This window comes from Dermacentor albipictus, chromosome 4 (assembly GCF_038994185.2).
Source record: "Dermacentor albipictus isolate Rhodes 1998 colony chromosome 4, USDA_Dalb.pri_finalv2, whole genome shotgun sequence".
NCBI lineage: Eukaryota > Metazoa > Arthropoda > Arachnida > Ixodida > Ixodidae > Dermacentor > Dermacentor albipictus.
The window spans coordinates 176,727,606-176,751,441 of record NC_091824.1 but is presented as its reverse complement, the minus strand read 5'-3'; the positions used below and the strand labels follow the sequence as shown (position 1 = coordinate 176,751,441).

General features: G+C 47.2%; 2 protein-coding genes across 3 annotated transcripts in view; one reads left to right on the top strand and one right to left on the bottom strand.

Annotated features, from left to right (window-relative positions):
* LOC135908621 (centrosomal protein of 78 kDa-like) overlaps positions 1-23,836 on the top strand; it is a 102,461-nt gene that overhangs the window by 26,151 nt on the left and 52,474 nt on the right. For both annotated transcript variants that reach the window (XM_070537864.1, XM_070537863.1), the window contains exon 8: positions 23,317-23,466. In XM_070537864.1, the coding sequence (XP_070393965.1) occupies positions 23,317-23,466 (150 nt within the window). The remainder of the gene's footprint in view (positions 1-23,316; positions 23,467-23,836) is intronic.
* On the bottom strand, positions 7,951-13,652 carry LOC139059475 (uncharacterized). The gene is made up of 2 exons (XM_070537901.1): positions 12,846-13,652; positions 7,951-8,016 (listed from the first exon to the last, which is right to left on the bottom strand). Exons 1-2 carry the CDS (start codon positions 13,650-13,652, stop codon positions 7,951-7,953), a joined length of 873 nt encoding a protein of 290 aa, XP_070394002.1.

Here is a 23,836-nt window from a genome sequence, read left to right as displayed (position 1 = left end):
AGACCGTCTCGCGTGGCCGCCTTCGAACGCGCCACGATTCGCGTGACTATACACGCGAACGACCAGGCGTTGGGCTCCAGCATGGGGCGAACATATTCGCTCGCTTCCGGTCGCGGTGAGTCGGACTTCTAGATTTGTCGCGCGCCCATCGGCATGTTTTGTGGATAGCAACTCGGCTAGCAGGCATTGATGTATGAAAGGTGCAATAAATGCCCTTGTGATTGTTTGCTGCTACTGTGTTGTCGTTCCTTTGTCCCAAGAGTACGGTGTGAGAATCCCAGATCAGACCCCACAAGAGAAATTGGGATTTCCCGTGTATTCGCCGTGTTGAATAGTCGGGCTGTGCGGGGCGTATCTGTCGCAGAGTTCAGAAAGGATTTCTTCCTCATCCTTGGTGTGTGTGTGTATTAGCTTGCGCATGGTTTCCCGATGTGTTGCCTTGGTCTTGGTCGGGTCTAGCAGGTGTCGGAGCAGGCGCCATGTGTGACCGGTGCCAATCCGTCCGTCCATCTCGTTGCAGATCTCATCCCATTGTTGTTTACTAAGAGTTTTGCAGTGTTCTTCTATTTGTTTGTTGAGTAACGCTATGCGTTTCCTCAACTTCCGATTGTGTCTTTGTTTCTGCCACCTGGCTGTCGATCTTCTCGACGAGAAGTTCTGGCGTCACGGTCTTTGTAACTTCATTGACGTCAGCCATCACTTGTTCGGCCCATTGTTGAATGTCTGTGATGGGCGCGTGCGTCATTCCGGCTCGATTCTTGCGGAACTGGTCCCAGTCCGTCCATTTGAAGGTTTTGTTGGGTTCGACCGTTAAATTCTCCAATAATTTCGTTTCGAGAATTCTGTGGTCACTACCAAGGTCTTCGAACGTGTTATTTCAACTCGCTCCTCTTGCGTTCTTCACTAATCTTAGATCGGGCGTGGTGTCTCTTGTCAGCCCTGTTCCCATTCTGGTGGGGGAGCTGGGGTCGGTGATGAGGGTCAGGCCTGTTTCCTGTATATCCTGCCATAAAGCCTTGCCTTTGGCTCTCGTATAGGCATAGCCCCACGCTCCGTGCGGGGCGTTAAAATCTCCTCCGATTAGTAGGGGATGGGAGCCCGCGATGTCGGTGACCCTCCTAAAAAGGGTTCAAAAGCGCTGTCGTATGTGCGCTGGCTTGCTGTATAGATTGAGGATAAACATGCTGCTTTGGCTCTTGCTTTTAGGTATAATTTCTACGAATACTTGTTCAATCTGCGCTACCTTAAGGCCGTGACGAAAGACCACTAAGCCTTTCCTGACCAAAGTAGTTACCGCTTGGTTCTCCCCGGATGGGGGACCGATGGCTTGGTAACCGGGTAGTTTTGCTAATTCGTGTGTCTCTTGTAGCATTATTACATCGGGTTTCGATTTGTTTTTAAGGTGTTGTTGCAGGACCGCTTTTTTTGCGGCGTAACTCCTGCAATTCCACTGCCATATCGTCAGCGCGCCTCTTTTACCGTGCTTGCCTATTTTGGTCTGGTCGAGGGCTGGAGGTCTGAACGACCCCAGATGCTCCTACGTTGTTTACAGGGGTGTCGTGGAATTGATTAGATGCGACCCCAGTTATGGGGGCCCCTGCGGTGGTTACTGGCTGCAGCTTGGCTACTCTAAGACTTAGGTTGGCCACGTTGCTTTCGAATTTGTCAATTCTCGACATTATGGTCGAGACCGCCAGCATGAGGTTGCCGACGGCTTCCGCTTGTTCTTTAAGTACATTTTGCATTTCTGTTAATTTCTGTCCTAGGTCTGCCAGTTGTGATGCGGTTTGGCTGCTAACGGCTGGAGCCTTTCTCTTAGGTGGCGGAGGGTTGTCGTCCTCCTCCATGCTATTATTAGGAGTTACCGCAGCTGCACCTGCACTACAAGTACTCAGACGGGGAGATATCTCCACCCTTCGACTATTCTTAAGTTCCTGGATTTCTCTCGTGAGGTGTGAGATTAATTCTCTCAACTGCGCATTTTCCCGTCTCATTTCTGCTATTTCTTTAGAAGCTGCAGTCTCCTCAGTTCCGCCGCGGCGCGACGAGCCTTTGACCGCGTCTGCCCAGCTCACCTTGTTGGTGGCCTCTTCTACCGCCGGGCCGCCTCCGCTGCGGCGGGAAAGCGAACGCGTACGGCTCCTGGATCTGGTTCGGGCCGATCTGGGTGTGCGGCTCCGTGATCTGGACTTTCTGGTTCTCGAGCGGGCCCTCGAGCGTGAGTGGGGCCTGGTATCACGGGAAGGGCGTCTAAGAAATTCCCTCGTAGCCTCCGATGCTAGAAATTCTTCCTGTTGTCGTTGTCTTTCCCAGCGTCGTCGCTTGACTATATATGGCGTCTTGAAGCGAGCCTTGCAATTCTTATCGGCTGTTAAGTGCTCACCCCCGCAAAGTTGGCAAAGGGGGTTGCACTGGTGGTTGAGACCTGGGTTGGCCGTGCCGCAGCCTCTACAGATGCGGTCCTGCGGACTGGGGCACACGTCCATGCGGTGGCCCAGTCTGCCGCATTGGAAGCACAGGTCAAGTTGTTTTCTGTACAACGCGCACCTGATGAGAGCGCCTCCGTAGCGGACGAAGGAGGGAACTTTCAGTCCGGAAAACAGCACGATGACGGTGGTGGTATTGCTGAGTCGTTTCGCAGCGATTGCCGTAGGATTCTTGGGGGTAACGACCTGGGCGGTGATGTCGCGGGGCGAATCTTCGAGAGGTATACCCCTGATGACCCCTATGGAAGTTAAGTCGGGTGCCGATTCATATGCGTTGGTCTCATGTGCCTGGCCATTGACCACGAGGCGCTCGACTCTTTGGTATCTGTCTGCGTTGGCTTCACTGGGAATACTCACTACGATGATGTTCTGTTGTACGTTGAGGCACACGGTGTCGTCTTCCCTGTGCTTCCCGGGTATGCCAGCAGCTTGGTAGACGCACGAAGCTACTCTGGCTGCTCCTAATTCGCCAATCTTGAGGCCTTCCTGTGGGCGGATGATAATCTTGAAATCACCCTTCGGTAGATATGGCATGCGGCTGGCCTTGATTAACTGCTGTTTCAGTTTCTGCTCGCGCTTCTTCCTTCCGCCGGTGCCGAGGTGGGCGCCGAAACTGCTTGTATTGGATCTCTCAACGGCTTGCTTTTTCGAGCCGACAGTACTCCAGCCCGTGCCAGCCTCAAATTCTTCTTGGGAAATGTTCTCCCCTTGCACGAGAACCTCCATTTCTTTCGTCTGCGAGCGAGCGTGGGCGCGCGCCACGTGTACTTCTTGCGGGGGCGCCTATAGGCCTAGGCTCGCGGCAGCCACCACCGCGGCTGCCGGTGTGGCAGACGAAAATTTGGCGTAGAAGTTCGAAAAATGGGATTCCCACCTTGAAGTTGGTATCGGCAGAATCTTGGTAACTTGCTGCGTGAGATGGTAGCAAAAACTCGGTGATTTTCGGCGACTTGCCTGCGAAATCATTGAACGGAGACGGAGCCGACGTGAAGTGCATCTACCTTCTTCGGCCACCTCTTCTTCTTCCTCGATGAGTTTTGTGTCTTCTTTCTTTTTTCGCCTCAGTGCCTCCTTCACTTGATAGTCGGCGTTCGTGTTGTCCACTTCTCTACTCTTGTGTCCTGTCTGCATGCCTCACCTCTTGTTTGCATAATGAATCCTTACCAACTAGCTCAGCTTTCTGTCGTTCCAAGCTTCAGAGATACGAACGGCTTCCAAGCGCACTGTGCATTTGCGCATGAAGCCACGTTAACATCATTTCGACGCCGTGCTAGAGAGCGATGTGGCATCGTGCGAACTACGACACGCGTCATGGCAAAGCTCAGATAAAAAACACTGGGTGCTCAGCACAGAAAAAAAATTGGACATCATTCGTGCTATCGTACGTGGCACGATGAAGAAGTCAGTGCTGGCATGTGACAGGAATTTACCGTTGACTACAGCATGGGGCATTTGTAATGCGAAGAAGTTGCTCGGCAGCGCTGCTGTGACCCTGAAGAGATGTCGGCTACGAGGTCCAACTTTTCAACATTGTTGCCTTTGTTGTTGCCAAACTGTCACCTAATGACAGTGATGAGGACGACACAGAAAGCGACAGCACGGGTGATTCTGGCCTGACAGTGGCAGAAGCTGCACATTACTTAGCCTCATGAATGCAATTATCACTACAAGAACAGCACCTCTCAATAAAAAAGGCGTCCCATGACTTCTGCGACGCTACCAGACCCTTGCACGGAGAATATGCAATGCCACTGGAGAATCAGCCATGCAAGTGTTTGCCGAAAAAAAGGGGCTGGCTGGAAAGCTGGCTCGCAGCTTCAGTAAGTTTGAGGCCGCTGTCGTCGCTGCTAGGCTGCCGTGGCATCAAACAGAAATAATACTTGTGTCGCGTGAAGCGAATAAATGCTGCATGTTTTTGCCCTTTCATCGCACTCACTCTGAGTTCCGTTTTTGACAGGTAGTGGGCAATCTCATGCTGTTTTGCTTAAGCAGTACTACCGTTTAGTACGTATCTTTTCCGAACTCCGGCCAGCTACGGTTTTATGAGATTTCACTGTAGCACGGAAATTTATGACTGGTGGAGTTAGGTTATAAGCGGTCTATGCTGCATAATGAAAGCAACATTTTTCAGGGGCTACAGAGCAACGGCAGTCGTCACCACCATCGATAAACTGGTCACAGGCGCGTCGATACGGACAACGAATACAGCCGAAGCAGAAGTGGCCGTGGCCCTCGCACTCACACAAATGGAAGTGAGGACCGTGGTCACAGACTCCCAGACCGCCTACGCAAGCTACCGCAAGGGGAACATCTCTCCCGCGGCACTAGCGATCCTCACCAAATGCAAATCACCGGGACGGGGTGTTGAGCTCGTGTGGGTCCAGGCTCACTCGCAGGTGGAAGGCAACGCACTCGCTGACCACTATGCCCAAAAACTGTCAATCCGGGCCGAGGACGAGCCAGAGCTACCGCACCCCGTGACAAGTTACAAAGAAATCACACAAATGTACAGGAGCGACAGATGTAGACTTCCCCGTCCGCATCCGCAACTCAGCCGAACGCAGCAAACGATCGTGCGACGTATGCAAGCGGGGTCGCTAGCGCATCTCGTGCTCTTGCACAAGAGGTTCCCAACAGAGCATGACACTTCATGCCCGTTTTGCAGACGATCAAAAGGCACTCTAGCACACATCCTTGCAGAGTGCACTAAGCTTAAGAACCCCCCCCCCCCCGAGCGATGGGAGACCTTGTCCAGCCCCGACCTATCGACCCAGCTCGCGCTGGCGGCTAGGGGCCAGGAACTGCTGGACACATATGGGACCTGAGAAGAAGGTTCCACCCCATCTGGTGCCAGCACGCACCAACCTTTACTAACGGCTCAGTATAAAAGTTGATTTTCTCTCTCTCTCACACACGTGCAAGACGTGTAGACCAAGCAGCCGTGCACATCCAACCGTCGCAGCATGTGTCCAGGATGTTTGGATCTGTTTAAATTTATGAATGCTGTAAGATTAATGTGCAGAGAGCTGTGGTCTTTGCATGTAGGATACAAAATTAAAAAATAAGTCTACAGAGGAAACAACTGCTGATAAATTTTTCAGAGCTCTTCATTAGCTGTGGCTGCCCATACGGCACCACCACCTACTTCAAAGAACCAATGTAGAATGGCGACTGAAATTTTGGAGGCCGTACAATGTGTCACTCTATTTCTTGGACTGATCCGCGTGCACAATGTCGAAAACATGGCGACCACGAATGAAGTTGCCACTATTCGAGCTGTCACCAGTGCCCTAACTTTCGTTGCCAAGGTTGTTCCTCCTCTTTCCAAGCGCCGTATAGCCACTGCAAAGAGTTTTATCTGCTCAACACCAAATCACAACTTTGGTCAGCGACTCTCGATGAGTCCACACTGGTTAGGACTAGCCGGCCAGGGTATCGTAATGCATGCCATCACTTAATTGAAGCTTACCCTTGACGTGTTTGTACCCATAAACACGGAGACCGAGTGTGACTGCCCGAAGGTTGAACTGACAGCAGCAAGCGTGAAGCAGAGTTTATATGTGATCGACCGTGTATGCTTACCAAGTTTGTAAGTGTGCTAGATGTGCATGGGTACTAGTAGGAATGGCGAAAGATCGCGTGTAAGCATAAAGCAATGAAGCTTTGAACTGAACTTGCTGAACATAGGCTAAACTGACAGCGTTGTGGAGTCAAGGTCACTCGTGCGATATCTGCACTTTGCAATAGGCAAATCCAAAATGCACCCATAGCCTCGACCATCACGAAATTTCGAATAGGTATTATTCACATGCGCACAACACAAAGCCACAGGGCTGAAGTTGTAAAAAACGAAATTGATTTCACCATCAAAACTAGTTTTTTCTGCCTTCCTGATTACCGAGACTTTTTTTGTGATCTGGTCATTTTGCGAAAAGTGTGTCAGCGACTGTATTCACTTGCCTCACATAAAGAGAAGAGCTGAATAGCAACAACGCACCTGAATTCGGCGTGGAGTGGGTGCCGCTGGTAAGGAGCCAGAGCAGAGGCTTAGGTTAGGCTGCCTAGGCAAACTCAAAGCCTGTACTGCACGCGTATCTGCTGTGTGCATGTTACCATGTGACATACAGCACTCTCTCTCTCTTTTCTTTTCCATTCCTTGTTTCCATTCCTATGCATTGCCCTCGCCACTTTTCCCTCAGCTGGCACACCTCGCTGAGAAGCGTGCTTGACGCCTGGCTTGTCCATGGCATTTTTCCAGCAGTTCATTATAAGCAGTACTTCATCTCATGCGACTGAACTATGGGCCCTTCTCGTTGCACTCCCATAGGCGCCGCCATGTTTGACCACATGGTGATGCGTCCATTGCTTCCCTCAGCCGGCCTCCACTGCCTCTGTTTACAATGGCGGTGCACGATGTCAGTGCAGTGCAGTAAGCTACTGTTTCAGCATTTGTTGCTGACGGTTACTGCACGAATGGCACAGAGCGTTGGTCAAAGCTTCACAGGGCACGTATGTGTCACACGTCCGTCCTTCCGAACTCGTCCCGCCTTTTCCAAATGCTACTTGCACTGCAGTGCGGTAGTGTACTAGAAGGCAGGGTTAGAAAGTATTTCCCAAAATGCAATGGTACGTAATTTCAGCTGCTGTATTAAATCAGCATTACAGTCATTTGCTCATCATTTATTTGTTTTGTATTGCGTTTCCCCCCCCCCCTTTTTTTACTGCCAATGGCTGAGAAGCCACAGGGTGTCATGTTTTTAGTTCAGTAACAATTTTTTTAAACCTTTTAACAATTTTCTTAAACCTTTTGCTTCAATAACATGATTTGTTTTCTGTGTAATCACTCATGAGTGTGCGAACGCGCTGTATTTGTTTATGCCGCATTCCCAGCTTAAAAATTGATAGTTTTAAGTTTTGTAGTAGCTTACAGAAAAGATGTGGTGTATTGTTCATCGCTCACATATGTTGTGGCTCGTGAATAAAGATTCAGCTTCAAACATTCTTACGTAACAAAAGTTAAACTGCTCATTGATCAGCATACTCTTTAAAGAGTGCAATCATATCTAATATGTAACTGTAAGTCTCAGTAAGTTTCAGTTATTGACGTTTGATGTTAGTGGAGACTAGAAAATAAATATTTAAAAGTGCAAGCAAATGTCTACTAAACTTGCGGTGCTATCTGGCCATCATATTTTCCAGGAACATTATTTTTGCCTTAAGGTAATCACAGAATTGTTCCACTGCACTAAAACTTTGGCTCGAGTTATATGACAGTTGGACATATTATTCCATGTTTGTGGTGAAAAGTAACAAAACCAAAGCAAGCTTGGGAGCATTGTAGCTGCAGTAAAGCAGAGTTAGTAAAATGCCATCAACAAGTTGTGCGTCTGTGTTTCACCATTGTGAATAGAAACTCTGCGAGCTGATGAATGCGAGCTACCTGGCAAGTGAGCGCGCACCTCCGCTACTGGCTCGGCCGCTTGGCTGTCAGTGCTGTATGGGGCTTGCGCACCCCCATCTTGGAGGTAATCTGCGGTGGTTGAAAAGGTTAGATGAGCCATAATGGCTGTGGATTCATGTGCGCTGTCTTCCCATGCGTTTAGCGCTAGAGGTCATGCAATCTCGAACTTCGGAGACGTTGAAATGAGAGGCAGATGAAGCATTCTCTCCCCTCTGCCTGCGCTCTTCATGATAGCATCATCCCACCAAGTGAAACACTGTCAGTTGCTGCGGTGGAGTGGACACGAAAGCTTCGTAGGCTTCTTTTCATATTGCCGATGTGAAGGTATTATTGACATGGCATGAAACCATATTTTCGGTCGCTGACTCTCATATTAAAAAAAATAATTTCTATTTCTCATTAAACCACGTTTTTTCCAAACGCCTGACAATCTGAACAATGTTGTGGCCCCTTCCATGTAAAGAAAAAATCCATCTACAACTGTACATATCAGCATAAAAGGCCACATTTCAACATAAGAGGTAGACGGCCGATTTTACCGACTTCATTATATCGAGGTTTAACTGTATAAGAGCAATGTGTATACTGTGATGCAGCAGTTATCCCGACGTTTATTACTGTACTTATCTGCATAAAAGGCCACATTTCAACATAAGAGGTAGAGGGCCGATTTTACCGAATTCATTATATCGAGGTTTAACTGTATAAGGGCAATGTGTATACTGGGATGCAGCAGTTATCCCGACGTTTATTATGCGCCGGAGATGTGGCGAACCAACCACGCCCAAAGCACGGATCACACAAGAGCGAGCCCCACAAGTGATAATGAAGAAGAACGCCATATTAATCTCACATGATGATGATCATGTACAGATGACAAAGTATAGCTTATAAATGCCTACACTAATGTCCCCTCATGCGAAAGTGGCCATCCTGGCCGCAATTCAAAGGGGCGGTGAACGCCTCGTGAAAGGCTTCATACGGGAAATGTGGACAACCTCAGCAGCGCGGCAGCGGCGGTCATTTGGAACAATAACTGGTGCCACGCGATAGTTGACCGGAGAGGTCTGCTCCAAGACTTTGTAGGGGCCGATTAACCGAAGCTGAAACTTGTCACACAAGCCAGGAGCACAAACTGGTGTCCAGAGTAGTACTTCCTCTCCAGGGCGGAAGCACATGACCCGATGAGGGGCGTCGTAATGCTGCTTGCGGTCCTGTTGCCGTGCTTCGGTGTTGATGCGGGCGAGCTGGCGACAACGCCGAATGTGGGACACATATTCTTCACAGGAGGATGGGCATCGATCGACAGTTGGCGCGAAGAAAGAGACGTCAAGGCAGGAGGAGGGCGAACGACCATAGACAAGGTAAAAAGGCGAGTAACCGGTCATGCGTTGAACGGTGGTTCTGGCTCGATGGCTCGATCTGGCTCGATGTACATAGCTAGCATGTCGAACAGTGTGCGATGAAATCACTCTGTTAGGCCGTTGGTTTGCAGATGGTAACTGGAGGTAGTCTTGTGGGTGGTTCCGGAGGCTCTGAGTACGTCGTCTACTAGTTGTGAGGGGAATGCTTTTCCACGGTTGCTCAGGAGGACACGAGGAGCACCGTGACGCAGTATTAAGGCTTGAAGTACGAATGCAGCAACTTCAGACGCTGAGGCAGAACTCACACAAGCTGTTTCGACGTAGCGTGTCAAGTGGTCAACGGCTGTCACAATCCATCGTTTACCAGTGAGAGTCACAGGAAGAGGAGCATACAGGTCAATGCCAACGACTTCAAATGATTGCGACGGACACGGAACCGGTTTCAGTTGTCCGCTTCGAGCTGATGTAGGGAGCTTTCGATGCTGACATAGGCCGCAGGAAGCCACATACCTCGCTACACTGGCGGACAGGCCAGGTCAGTAGAAGCGACCTTTGATGCGATCATAGGTTTTCTGGAAACCAAGGTGACCAGCAGTCATGTCATCATGAGAAGTCTGCAGGACCTGAGCACGTAGAGAGTGTGGCAGGACAGGAACCAACGCTGACCGTCAGGGTGATAGATATGACGGTACAGGATGCAGTTGTCAATCTTAAATTGCGTCAGCTGTTGACGAAGGCGAGCGTTAGGCAGGCGCGAAGCTCCTTGAAGGTGGTCTATGATGTGCCGACAGTAAGAGTCTGCAAGTTGCTGGGATTGGAAGAATCTGCTGTCGTGTGTAGGCATCTCCTCTACAGTGGCCAACAAGAAAACATGTTAAGAGGGGTCGTGCGAAAGCTTGTCACGGATGGTAGTTGGAGGTCCATTGCATGGTGTCATAGGAAGCGGACAGGGAGAAAGTGCGTCTGCATCCTGGTGTTTTTTTCCGCACTTGTAGGTAATAGTAAAGTTGTATTCTTGCAGATGAAGGATCCACCGACGAAGTCGTCCAGACAAGTTCTTCAGCGTCGAAAGCCAGCATAATGCATGATGGTCTGTAACTATGGTGAAATGGCAGCCGTGAAGATAAGGTCGAAACTTCTGCACAGACCAAACAATAGCGAGGCATTCCTGCTCCGTGATGGTGTAATTCTTTTCGGCCTTTGTGAGAATGTGACTTGCGTACGCGACGACCCTCTCGCCTAAAGTGTCGTCTCGCTATAGGAGAATGCCACCAATGCCGTGACCACTAGCATCCGTATGCAGGAGGGTAGGAGCAGCTTCATCAAAATGGCGAAGTGCTGGTTCAGATGTGAGAGCACGCTTCAGATGGGCGAACGCTGATTCACATTTGGGAGACCACACAAAGGGAACATTAGAACCCAGTAATTTGTGCAGAGGTGACGCTATTGAGGCGAAGTCTCGTTTGAATCTGTGAAAATAGGAAGCGAGGCCTAAGAAACTGCGCAAATCTTTGGTCTTTTCGGGACGAGGGACGTGCGAACTGCCGAAACCTTGTCAGGATCTGGACGAATGCCGTCTTTGCTCACAATGTGACCTAATACCTTGATCGTCTTGCTCGCAAAATGGCATTTCTTGGTGTTTAGCTGAAGTCCAGCTTTGGCAAGGCACGTGAGAACTTCATCCAGACGTTTCAGGTGCTGAGAGAAGGTTGACGAGAAAACAACAATATTGTCCAGATAGCACAAGCAAGTCTTCCACTTCAGGCCACGAAGAATGGTGTCAATCATGCGCTCGAACGTTGTAGGCGCATTGTAGAGGCCGAAAGGCATGACATTAAGCTTGTAGAGCCCATCTGGTGTCGAAAATGCTGTTTTCTCTTTATCGTTCTCATGCATAGGTATCTGCCAGTAGCTGGAATGCAGATCGAGACTGGAGAAGTACTCGGCACCCTGCAGGAAATCCAAGGCATCGTCTATTCGTGGCTTAGGGTATACGTCCATGCGTGTGATCTTGTTAAGTGTGATCTCGGTAGTCGATACAAAATCTAACAGAGCAGTCTTTTTTACGAACCAAAACAACAGGGGATGACCAAGGGCTAGCAGAGGGGCGTATTATGTTCCGTTGGAGCATGTCAGTGATGTTCTTGTCAATGACTTTCCTCTCGACTAGCGATACGGTCTACGGCGCACAATGGATGTGCCATCTGTCTCTATCCGATGTGTTGTAATCGAAGTTTTTCCCAACGAAGGTGAATGCGCATCAAACGAAGCTTCATGTTTTTGGAGCAAAGCAAGCAACTGTTGTGACTGTGAAGGTGTCAGGTCGGAACTGCTGGCAGCTGCAAGAGCTGAAGGAGATGCGGCCTGTCCAGTATAAGGAATTTCAGAGGAAGCTGCTTTAAAGGAAACAACAGAGATAGACTCCGATTCAGTGGCGCAAGCCAATGTAGTGCCTTTAGGGATGAGAATCTTTTCGGATGTCGGGTTTGTAGTGCAGAGAAGTGCAGAGCCATGATCAAACCAAACCAGCCCTGATGCAAAGGCTATCCCTCTTGCGAGACAGCGTGCAGATGGTAATACGAGCCCGTCGCCGCAGTCAATGACATCAGACATGATAGTAACAATGCTTTGATGGCGAGGTGATAGCGCGGTATCTTCTGCAGCAAGCAAGTGAAGTGGTGCGTCATCTGCATGAAGTGAATAGGTCGTGTTGGTCATGTGGAGAACACGCTGCCCGCAGCAGATGGAGGCGGAGGCCGTAGAAAGAAAATCCCATCCCAACATGAGCTGCTGGGCACACGAACTTAGCACTGCAAATTGCATGTAATGCAGAAGTCCGTCAACGGAAATACGAGCAGTGCACATGGTGGTAGGTCGAATGGCGGCCCCTTGAGCAGCGAGTAGCGTAGAGGGTCGTAACTTGCCGGAGTCCCGAACACAATCCCCGGTGAATAACTGAAACACTAGCACCAGTGTCTATCAAAGCTTCGACTTGTACATTTTCTACTACAACCAATATCATATTGCACGGACTCGATGGTGGAATTGCTGTCCTGTCGTTTGATGCAACTTTCCCTCCAAAAGCTGCATAATTCAGTTTTCCAGACGACGCTCGGCGAATTAAGAAGCAGGTCGAAGTGGAGACATAGAGCAGCGAAGGGGTGACGGCGAGCGGCGTCTCGCAGGACGATACGTCGCTACCGTCTCGGATGCTACAGTAGGCGATGGAAAGCGGCCGCGCGGTGAAGCATAAGGACGGCGTTGGTCATGGAAGCTCCCTAGACATTGGAAAGTAGCTCCGGGCGAAAAGTCATCCCGTTCGTATGCGTCATATCCACGACGCTTGTCTTGCTGGCGCTTGCGGCAAAAATGTGCTATATGGCCACGAAAGCTGCAGTAGTAGCAGATGGGACGAGGAGGATGCCACTGCGGATAGCTGGTTTGGGTAGGTGCGCTGGTAGTCATGGAAGCCATGTGGGCCAGCGTTGGTTTGTGAGGCATCGGTGGAACGATGAGTGGAGTAACGGTGGCTACTTGTGCATACGTTGGTGGGGTCCGATGAGTTAGAGGGTCCATGTACGCTGCACCAGCCATGGACGCCAATTCCTCTTTGACAACGCCTCGCAGATTGGTATCCGATACATGGGAAGGCATAGGCCCTGCGACGAAGCCAAGGTACTGCAGCTCTTTACGAATTATTGCGCGGATCATTGCTCGTAACGTGGGGTCGTCGGCGGTAGTGGTTGCAGTGGTGTCTGGCTGCAACCGTACTGATTCGAGTTCGTCGAGGCGCTGGCAAGTAGTGACGATATCAGTGACGGTTGTGGGGTTTTTGATGGCTAAAGCATTGAAAGCGACAGCTCCGATGCCTTTGAGGATATGGCAAACCCTGTCTGATTCGGTCATGGCCATGTTCATGCGTTGACAAAGAGCAAGCACATCCTCGATGTACGACGTATAAGATTCCCTGAGTTGTTGCTTGCGAGTGTCCAGCGTCTTTTTTGCGAGGGCAGAACGAACGGCCGGTGTGCCGAAGATTTGGCAGAGCTGCTGTTTGAAAGCACTCCAGTTCGTGAAATCAACCTCATGGTTGAAAAACCAAGTCTTCGCTACTCCAGTGAGATAAAAGGGGACGTGGCGTAGCTTGGACGCGTCGTCCCAACGATTAGCCGAACTCACTCGGTCGTAGTCATCCAACCAATCCTCGACGTCCTCACCGCGAAGTCCAGCAAATAGATGGGGATCACGCTGGTGCCCACTGATTATCCAATACGGAGAGGCTGGGGTAGCCGAGGCCGAGATGGTTGAAGTAGAACTGCCCGTTGGCTCGTCCTGCGACATACTGGCGAACAGCTGGCACAATCGGCGAGCTGATCGAAGCTCCAGGAGGTTCAGTGGGGAGTCAGAGGACAAAGGACCGTAAAGCACACTCCACCACTTGTGATGCAGCAGTTATCCCGACGTTCATCACGCGTCGGAAATGTTGCGAACCGACCACGCCGAAAGCACGGATCACACAAGGTCGAGCCCCACAAGCGATGATGAAGAAGAATGCCATATGAACCCCACATGATGATGATCATGTACAGATGACAAAGTATAGCTTATAAATGCCCACACTACATTGAGTTTATGGAAGGGTAAATAGCAGTCTGTAAAATTGTGTTATATGTATCTGGTCCTGCACTAAAGCAGTTAATTTATCAGTGGTGTAAACTGTATCTACACAGTCCAAGTACAACAATGCAAGAAATAAACAAGGCACATGCCAGCAAGTGAGAGACACACAAAGTGCTGACCTCTAGCTACCTACATGGCAACTTTTATGGGTTTATCATGAGTTGGTCAATGTTTTTTTTTTTAATTCGTCTACAGTTTTCATATTGATAGCAATTAACTTGCACCAATTGCCAATCAACCAATTACACTTGTATCCTGTGAAAAAAGCAAATATTTGTTTCTGGTCACATGCACTGCAGAGCAGAAGTGATTACAATCAGGGACAGTAACAGTGGAGTTTGATTCCACAGTCTAATTTAATCAGCTACAAAAAAATTTGGGGGGCACTTAAGCTTCATCCTTAAAAGTGGATTGCTATTGCATTCAAAGATTCCAGACTGCTTGTAATGCTTCCCTGCAACCACTGCTTTCTTGCGGATGCGCAGAGGCAAGCGCCATCTGGATGGTGTTGCAAGGAACTGAGCGGGCTGCGCCCCTCTATGAATGGTATAAACGCTGGAAAAGGGGTTTGTGTTCGACTTTTCATGTTACAGAATTATATTTTCTGGTATATTCAAATTACAGTCCGATGCTACCATGTCTGTAGGTTGTGTTTACATCACACTTTACGATTTTTCTGGGGCATTTTACTTTGAGGAATTCAATTAGTTCGGTAACGCTTCTGTGCCATGCGGAGGGCCTGCCTCGTTGTGGTTGGCAATGATTTTTAACAAAACTGCGTCCGACGCCAACACCAGATTCTTTTGCGACACGGTCACCACGCCCCATAGCAAATTTTGGTTACATGCTGGAAGTTATTCCGTGTCCTCAAGGGAGCGTTCTGCCGCAAACATTTTTCAAACTGGCTCATGAATAGCCGAGATAGAAAATATTTCAGTGCCGCGAACCCATGATTTCAGCAGGCGGGCTCCACTGCCAAGCAAGACACTCTCTCCACTCGCCCAGTCTAGCCTTCGCAAGCGAAATTCGTTACCTGTGTTCTCCCATACCAGACCTTAAGGATTGCATGACACATAAGTCACAGGCTGCGCCTTCACTTTTTTTGTTTCTCCTTACTTTATTTTTTTTCGGCACTACGCATTTCCCCTGAGTGTGTTGCACGTGAGCTGTTGTCTCGTTCATGCAGCGCATGATTTTGTGCGCTGTGCACAAGGAAACATGACCAGTGGCATAATTCAGCGCTGCATGAATCCTGAGGCAGAACAAGCGGATCGCAGAGCTTGATCATGCTGTAACACGGTAGAAAATAGCATAGTTTCAGTACCTACGCACAAGATCGCATAACCGTGGGAACAAGCAGATAAAGCGGAAGTACATCTCTCTTGCTTCGGTGCAAAGTAAAACAAAAAACGTGCAGACATTCCATTTGTGTGTTTTATTATTTCTCTAAACTTCAATTCGTCAATTCAAGCAACAGATCGCACAGATAACAGATGTTGTCTTGAATAATTCTCGAAGTCACGTGTCTCCACGAGTGCCATCACACTGCCGACTCGAGTACGCAGGCGCAGGGATGCAAGTTTGTCGTCCTCCGGCTTTAAGCGCTGCGGCCGCGGGGAGAAGGGAAAATGGCATTCGGTTTGAAATGTCAAATCTTTCTGCGGCGCGTAGCGATGTAATACTTTGCAGACACGATTGTTACCGTTCAATGGAAGCTCTGCGCTTGTCAGCTCAATATGGCCAGACCTGGTGAGGGGCCCTTAACGCTTAAGCATTAATAGGGGTTTAGATCTTTTTTTCATTTTTTTCATTTCATTTCCTCTCATTTTTATTTCCTTAAAGACCCCCTGCAGGGGGTTTTACTTAAGGGGTGGGTTTAACTTGAGAAAGTAAAACATTTCTTTTTTTTTTCATGATGACAGGTGGGATGTAACTTTTTCTAGGAAGGTTGATGGACAGGTGATGGCTACAATTTCATGGGGAAGGTCGTTCCAGTCGCTTGCTGTTCGGAGGAAGAATGACTGGGAAAATGTAGTCGTACGGGCACGTTGGCATGAGACTTTCAGCGGATGACCAATTCGGCGAGACGTGCGTGATGGCGGTGCGCAGACGTATGGCTGCTGTCTGAGCTGGGAATAATAAAATTTGTGAAATAGGCACAGGCTAGAAATACGGCTCCGGACAGGCCACCAATGGAATATGAACCTGGCAACGTTTAACGCTAGAATGTTATCTAGTGAGGCGAGTCTAGCAGTGCTACTGGAGGAATTAGAGGGAACTAAATGGGATATAATAGGGCTCAGTGAAGTTAGGAGGCCAAAAGAAGCATATACAGTGCTAAAAAGCGGGCACGTCCTGTGCTACAGAGGCTTAGCGGAGAGAAGAGAACTAGGAGTCGGATTCCTGATTAATAAGAATATAGCTGGTAACATACAGGAATTCTATAGCATTAACGAGAGGGTGGCAAGTCTTGTTGTGAAACTTAATAAGAGGTACAAAATGAAGATTGTACAAGTCTACGCCCCTACATCCAGTCATGATGACCAGGAGGTCGAAAGCTTCTATGAAGACGTGGAATCGGCGATGGGTAGAGTGAAAACTAAATACACTATACTAATGGGCGACTTTTGTGCTAAGGTAGGCAAGAAGCAGGCTGGAGACAAGGCAGTGGGGGAATATGGCATAGCCACTAGGAATAGCAGGGGAGAGTTATTAGTAGAGTTTGCGGAACAGAATAAAATGAGGATAATGAATACCTTCTTCCGCAAGCGGGATAGCCGAAAGTGGACGTGGAGGAGCCCGAACGGCGAGACTAGAAATGAAATAGACTTCATACTCTGCGCTAACGCTGGCATCATGCAAGATGTGGACGTGCACGGCAAAGTGCGCTGCAGTGACCACAGGATGGTAAGAACTCGAATTAGCCTAGACCTGAGGAGGGAACGGAAGAAACTAGTACATAAGAAGCCGATTAATGAGTTGGCGGTAAGAGGGAAAATCGAAGAATTCCAGATCAAGCTACAGAACAGGTATTCGGCTTTAACTCAGGAAGAGGACCTTAGTGTTGAAACAATGAACGACAATCTTGTGGGCATCATTAAGGAGTGTGCAATGGAAGTCGGTGGTAACTCCATTAGGCAGGATACCAGCAAACTATCACAGGAGACGAAAGATCTGATCAAGAAACGCCAATGTATGAAAGCCTCTAACCCTACAGCTAGAATAGAACTGGCAGAACTTTCGAAGTTAATCAACAAGTGTAAGACAGCTGACATAAGGAAGTATAATATGGATAGAATTGAACATGCTCTCAGAAACGGAGGAAGCCTAAAAACAGTGAAGAAGAAACTAGGAATCGGCAAGAATCAGATGTATGCGTTAAGAGACAAAGCCGGCAACATCATTACTAATATGGATGAGATAGTTCAAGTGGCTGAGGAGTTCTATAGAGATTTATACAGTACCAGTGGCACCCATGACGATAATGGAAGGGAAAATAGTCTAGTGGAATTCGAAGTCCCAAAGGTAACGCCGGAAGAAGCAAAGAAAGCCTTGGGAGATATGCAAAGGGGGAAGGCAGCTGGGGAGGATCAGGTAAAAGCAGATTTGTTGAAGGATGGTGGGCAGATTGTACTAGAAAAACTGGCTACTCTGTATAAGCAATGCCTCATGACCTCGAGCGTACCGGAATCTTGGAAAAACGCTAATATAATCCTAATTCATAAGAAAGGAGACGCCAAAGACTTGAAAAATTATAGACCGATCAGCTTACTGTCCATTGCCTACAAACTATTTACTAAGGTAATCGGAAATAGAATCAGGAACACCTTAGACTTCTGTCAAGCAAAGGTCCAGGTAGGATTCCGTAAAGGCTACTCAACAATAGATCATATTCACACTATCAATCAGGTAATAAAGAAATGTGCGGAATATAACCAACCCTTATATATAGCTTTCATTGATTACGAGAAAGCGTTTGATTCTGTCGAAACCTCAGCAGTCATGGAGGCATTATGGAATCAGGGTGTAGACGAGCCGTATGTAAAAATACTGAAAGATATCTATAGCGGCTCTACAGCCACCGTAGTCCTCCATAAAGCAAGCAACAAAATACCAATAAAGAAAGGCGTCAGGCAGGGAGATACGATCTCTTCAATGCTATTCACAGCATGTTTACAGGAGGTATTCAGAGACCTGGATTGGGAAGAATTGGGGATAAAAGTTAATGGAGAGTACCTTAGTAACTTGCGATTCGCTGATGATATTGCCTTGCTTAGTAACTCAGGGGACCAGTTGCAATGCATGCTCACTGACCTGGAGAGGCAAAGCAGAAGAGTGGGTCTAAAAATTAATCTGCAGAAAACTAAAGTAATGTTTAACAGTCTCGGAAGAGAACAGCAATTTACAATAGGCAGCGAGGCACTGGAAGTCGTAAGGGAATACACCTACTTGGGGCAGGTAGTGACGGCGGATCCGGATCATGAGGCGGAAATAATTAGGAGAATAAGAATGGGCTGGGGTGCGTTTGGCAGGCATTCTCAGATCATGAACAGCAGGTTGCCATTATCCTTCAAGAGAAAAGTATATAGTAGCTGTGTCTTACCAGTACTCACCTACGGGGCAGAAACCTGGAGGCTTACGAAAAGAGTTCTACTCAAATTGAGGACGACGCAACGAGCTATGGAAAGAAGAATGATAGATGTAACGTTAAGGGATAAGAAAAGAGCAGATTGGGTCAGGGAACAAATGCGAGTTAATGACATCTTAGTTGAAATCAAGAAAAAGAAATGGGCATGGGCAGGACATGTAATGAGGAGGGAAGATAACCGATGGTCATTAAGGGTTACGGACTGGATCCCAAGGGAAGGGAAGCGTAGCAGGGGGCAGCAGAAAGTTAGGTGGGCGGATGAGATTAAGAAGTTTGCAGGGACGGCGTGGCCACAATTAGTACGTGATCGGGGTTGTTGGAGAAATATGGGAGAGGCCTTTGCCCTGCAGTGGGCGTAACCGGGCTGATGATGATGATCATGAGCTGGGAATAATAAAATTTGTGAAATGGGCACAGGCTAGAAATACGGCGACGGAGGGAAAGACTGCATAATTGGGACTGTAGTTTGAGAGATGAAACACTGATATAGGATGAGTATGAGCGGTGAATGAAACCGGTGGCTCTGTTTTGCACAGCTTCTAATGAGTCGATGAGGTAAGCTTGCTGTGGATTCCAGATGGCAGATGCATACTCAAGTTTTGGCATGATTAATGAGTTATAAGCATGTAGCTTTACATTTTGAGGGGCGTCGTGAAGATGACGTTTAAGAAAGCCTAGTTTTTTATTCGCAGATGATATTAGCTTTGTTACGTGCTCGCGCCGTGATAAGTCATTGCTGATAGTGATACCGAGGTAAGTATAGGACGAAACGAGTTCGACAGGGGAATCGGAAATCTTGTATGTAAATAAATGCGGGTTGTGACGACGATGAAAAGACATGAGTTTGCACTTATTGGGATTAAGCGTCATCAACCAGTGATTGCACCATGATTGAATGCGGTTAAGATTGTCCAGAAGGGATTCTTGATCAGCGGTATTAGTAATCGGGGCATAAATAACACAATCGTCGGCGAACAGGCGGACAAGACGTGATAAATTTTGTGGTAGATCATTAATATAAATTAAGAATAGGAGGGGGCCAAGGACAGTTCCCTGAAGAACGCCCGATGTTACATGTAGACGGTTAGAGAAGTAGTTGTTAATAGTAACGGACTGTGAACGATGTGTGAGGAATTCTTTTAACCATGCAATAATTTCTCGATGCAAGTTTAGTGTGGACAGTTTTAACAGTAGACGTTGATGAGGTACCTTATCTAAAGTCTAAAAAGATGGCGTCAGTTTGTAAGTTAGCATCAAGGTTGGAATGAAGATCGTGAAGAAAGATGGCAAGCTGTGTCTCGCATGATAAGCCTTTTCTAAATCCATGTTGGGATGGAGTGAAAAAATTTATAGAGTCTAGATGCTGCATTATCTGGGAGTTGATGACGTGTTCCATTAGTTTACAAGGGATGCTAGTTAGGGAAATGGGGCGATAGTTGAGTGGAGAGCCTCTGTTACCTGATTTGAAAACAGGAACGACCTTCCCCATCTTCCAGTCTTCTGGGATGATACCTGTGGCGAGTGACTGAGAGAACATTAGGCATAAAAACTTGGATGAAATGTCCTTAGTGTTTTTGAGAAACTTAGTGTTAATTTCGTCCGTTCCGGCTGACGATGAAATTTTCAATTTGTCGATTGCGCACGAAATGCCATTTGGATGAAAAATTATGGCTGGCATTGCTAGTTCAATAATGGAGGGTGGTGAAAGGAATGTGTCTTCAGGTTCTTTCGTGAATACTGATGAAAAGGCAGTATTAAATATATTGGCACACTGAGCATCACTAACAGAGTCGCCGTTATCATTAGTAAGGGTGATGTCATGCGATTGCTGGGGATTTATCACGTTCCAAAATTTTCTCGGGTTAGTTGTTATCATTTTGGGTAAGTCGTAATGAAGAAAGAAACATTTCGCGCTTTTCACTGCTGTCAAGTACGCATCTTCAGCGCTGTAGTATTTTTCCCATGCAGAAGAGCTGGGTCTAAGTTTAGCTGCACGGTACAGCCGCTGCTTTTTATTTTTTAGTCTTTTGAGCATTTTATTGAACCAAGGATTTTGGGAATCAGAGTTGATAGTGCACTTTGGAATGTATCTGCTCGTTAGATCACTAATTTTGCGTTTGAAGATAGACCAATTTTCGTCGACGGTATGCTGATGGAAGTGAAGTTCAAAAGTGGGTAAGAGGGAGTTTAATTCATTATTTATTGCTACGTAGTCGGCCTTATCGTAAAGCTTTATTGTTTTTTTGGACACTTTCCTTTGAACGGGAGTTATGTTAAATGAGGCGTGAATAACTTTATGGTCATTGATTTCCCTCAGGTAAGTAATAGAAGCTAAGGTCTCAGGATGACTAGTTAGAATGAGATCAAGAGTGTTTTGTGAAGTCTCTGTGATGCGAGTTGGCTCAGTTATTAGCTGTGAAAGATTAAAATTGAGACATACGTCGACGAATTCTCGAGGCTCTTGAGAAACGGTTACGTGAGGTTGGTGGCAGTTTATAGAAGGGTAGTTAAAGTCACCGAAAAGAATAATTCGTGCACTTGGATACCTAGTTGTTAATTGTAGCAAAACACTGTTAAACTCACGCGGGAAGTCAGGGCTATTATGTGGCGGTCGATAGCAGACACCAGTTAGTGTTGTTATTGGCGCAGTGCGGCAAATGAGCCACATAATTTCAAGGTAAGATGTGATGTTGACAAGCGAGAATGGTAGTTCACGATTAACGGCGACTAAAACACTGCCCCCTCGAGAACCCTCGCGGTCGTTGCGAAAGAGGCGAAAATTTGGCAAATCATGCAGAACTTCAGAATCGCTGATGTTTTCGTTGAGCCACGTTTCTGTTAGTACAAGTATGTTGCTTCCGGACGACAATACAAGGTTAGGTACAAGGTCTCGTTTGGGAAGGAAGCTGCGTATATTTGTGAAAATGATGGAAAGGCGAAGGGTGGTTCGGGAGTTGGTTCTAGGATGACAAGCTGATAGAGGGTATTGTGGGGACCGGCGCCGAAAAGTTATCTGCTATGCGAATTCCTTCACTGCGTTAGTCGTTTCGTCGAAGAAGTAGCGCTTGGGCCCGATATGAAGCGTCTTATAGCGGAGCGAGAATTTATTAGTTGTTTCTTTTGCAAATGCAACGAAGTGCTTTCGAATATTTTGGACGCGGCGGGTATAATCTTCGCCTACACTGAATTTCGTTCCTTTAAATTTGGGCCCTTTAGATAGAATGGTTTCTTTTGCCTTGGATGATATGAATTTGACAATGATAGGGCGTAGATGGTTTGGGGTATGACGGCCGTGCCAGTGGGCATGCTCTATATCTTTGGGATCCAAGGCTATTTCCAGGTGCTCTAAGCAATGATCAATGATATTTTTTTCAGACTCTACATATGTTTCATGGGGGGGTGAGTCAGGCAGACCGTAGAAAATTAGATTGTTCCTGCGGGCGCGGTTTCCGGAATCGTCAAGACGAAGCTGCAAGTCTTGAACCAAAAGAGCTCTCTGGCTAACTGTTGACTGAATGATTTCAACGTCTGATGTAACTGTAGACAGATTCTGGAAACGTTCTTCGAGATCAGTGAGGCGGGTATTGAAATCGGATATCGCTCTGTCGATTGAAAGCCTACGTCCTTTTATATCTTGCAGGTCAGAGATTAGTGTTGCCTGGCCATCAGACAGCTTTTTCAATTCAGCCAGAACGACATTCAATTAGTCTGGTCTAGGGTTAGTTTCAATATCACCAGCAAGGAGTAATAGGGACCATACATTATGACAACATTCGGCACAAATAGCGGTCAAACACTTCGGGCTCGGCAGCTGTATCAGGAAATAATTACTTGATTATTTAGTAAATAGACTGACTGGTTCTGATCATAATGCAGTCTGATCATTACGACTGATCGTAATGATTGACTGATTATGACTGATCGTAATGCAGTCTGGACTGTTGCAACAAGAAAATGTTATGAGTGTTGTCTGTTCCAGCTTGAATGTGTGTTAGTCATGTTCATAACAAATTGCATGTTGTTTATACTTGTAATCAATTACATTTTTGCTAGTTTTGTAATTGATCAACTAATTTTTTGCTTGGTAATGCTTACTATATTTAAATTACTTTTAGTGACCTGTTGCAGGTACCTAAGTTACTGATGGGACAAGCTGTAACAGGCAACACAGCTTTGAGCACTTGAATTTGGTGGGAACTGCACCAGAAAAACCTGTTGTCAGGCCATGCACTCAGCCTCACTGGTGCACAAGTTCAGACAGGCAAATATGGCACTCAGTGTATTTTTGTCATCCAAAAAGCACAGCCTTTATTGTTCACACCACATCCCATATCTAGTAATGGCTTCGTGTTTCTATCTGGCACGAGAGCCACTACGTCACAAGCTTCGTGTCAGTGAGTGTCGACTTTGCTTTTCCATTGTCATTGCGTAATTCCTTACAATTTTTCGCTAATTTCCCCGTCCAGTGTTTGTATGTTAGAATACCGCCCTTTCTTCAAGCAAGTTTGAGCAATGTGAGCTCGTTCTGTTTGCTGTATTTGTCCAATGGCAATAAAACTTGGGTGGAAAGTAACATACAAGCAGTCAATTGCATTTTAGTAAATGCTCGATTTCTGTTGTGGAGCAGTCAATTACATTTTTGAATGATGCAATCATAATTGTGCTTGTCTTATCCAGACGAAGAGTGCACAAACCAGATGGAAGCCGCGCTCATCATCTTTGGGCAGGGCCGCAAGCACGCAGCAAGCACTCGGGTCTCCATCTCCGGATGTGCCCCGCACCAACCATTGTAAACCCTGCGGGCTGTTGGCTTCCAAACGCATTGAGGTCAGTGTCTCAGGTACAGTTAAATGTCAATATAATGAAGTTGGTAAAATCAACACTTCATTTTATTGAAATTTCGCTACTAATTAGACTTCTAATTAAAAAAAAACAATTGCTGACCGATTATTCATTCATGTGGAGGGGGCCACAAAGTATGTCAGGATAATCAGGTAATCCAATAATGAAACAATTTCATTTAGAAAATAAAAACTCTTTTCAATTTGGGAGCCAGTGACTACTCAGTTTGGTGCTGTGGCAACGAATAGATCTTTGCTGGCTTAGCAAACAACTGCACGGAAGAATTCAACCGTTTGACCACTGGTGCCGACAGTAGTTTCCATTTATTGCCTGTCTTCCTTTGCGGCAGTAGTGA

What these genes read in the sequence shown, in the direction of transcription:
- LOC139059475 (XM_070537901.1), bottom strand. Translation starts at nt 13,652, where the DNA reads ATGTCGCAGGACGAGCCAACGGGCAGTTCTACTTCAACCATCTCGGCC. An exon ending in CCCCACCAACGTATGCACAA is followed by an intron (nt 8,017 to 12,845) that starts GTAGCCACCGTT and finishes CAACCACCGCAG; the next exon opens with ATTACCTCCAAGATGGGGGT.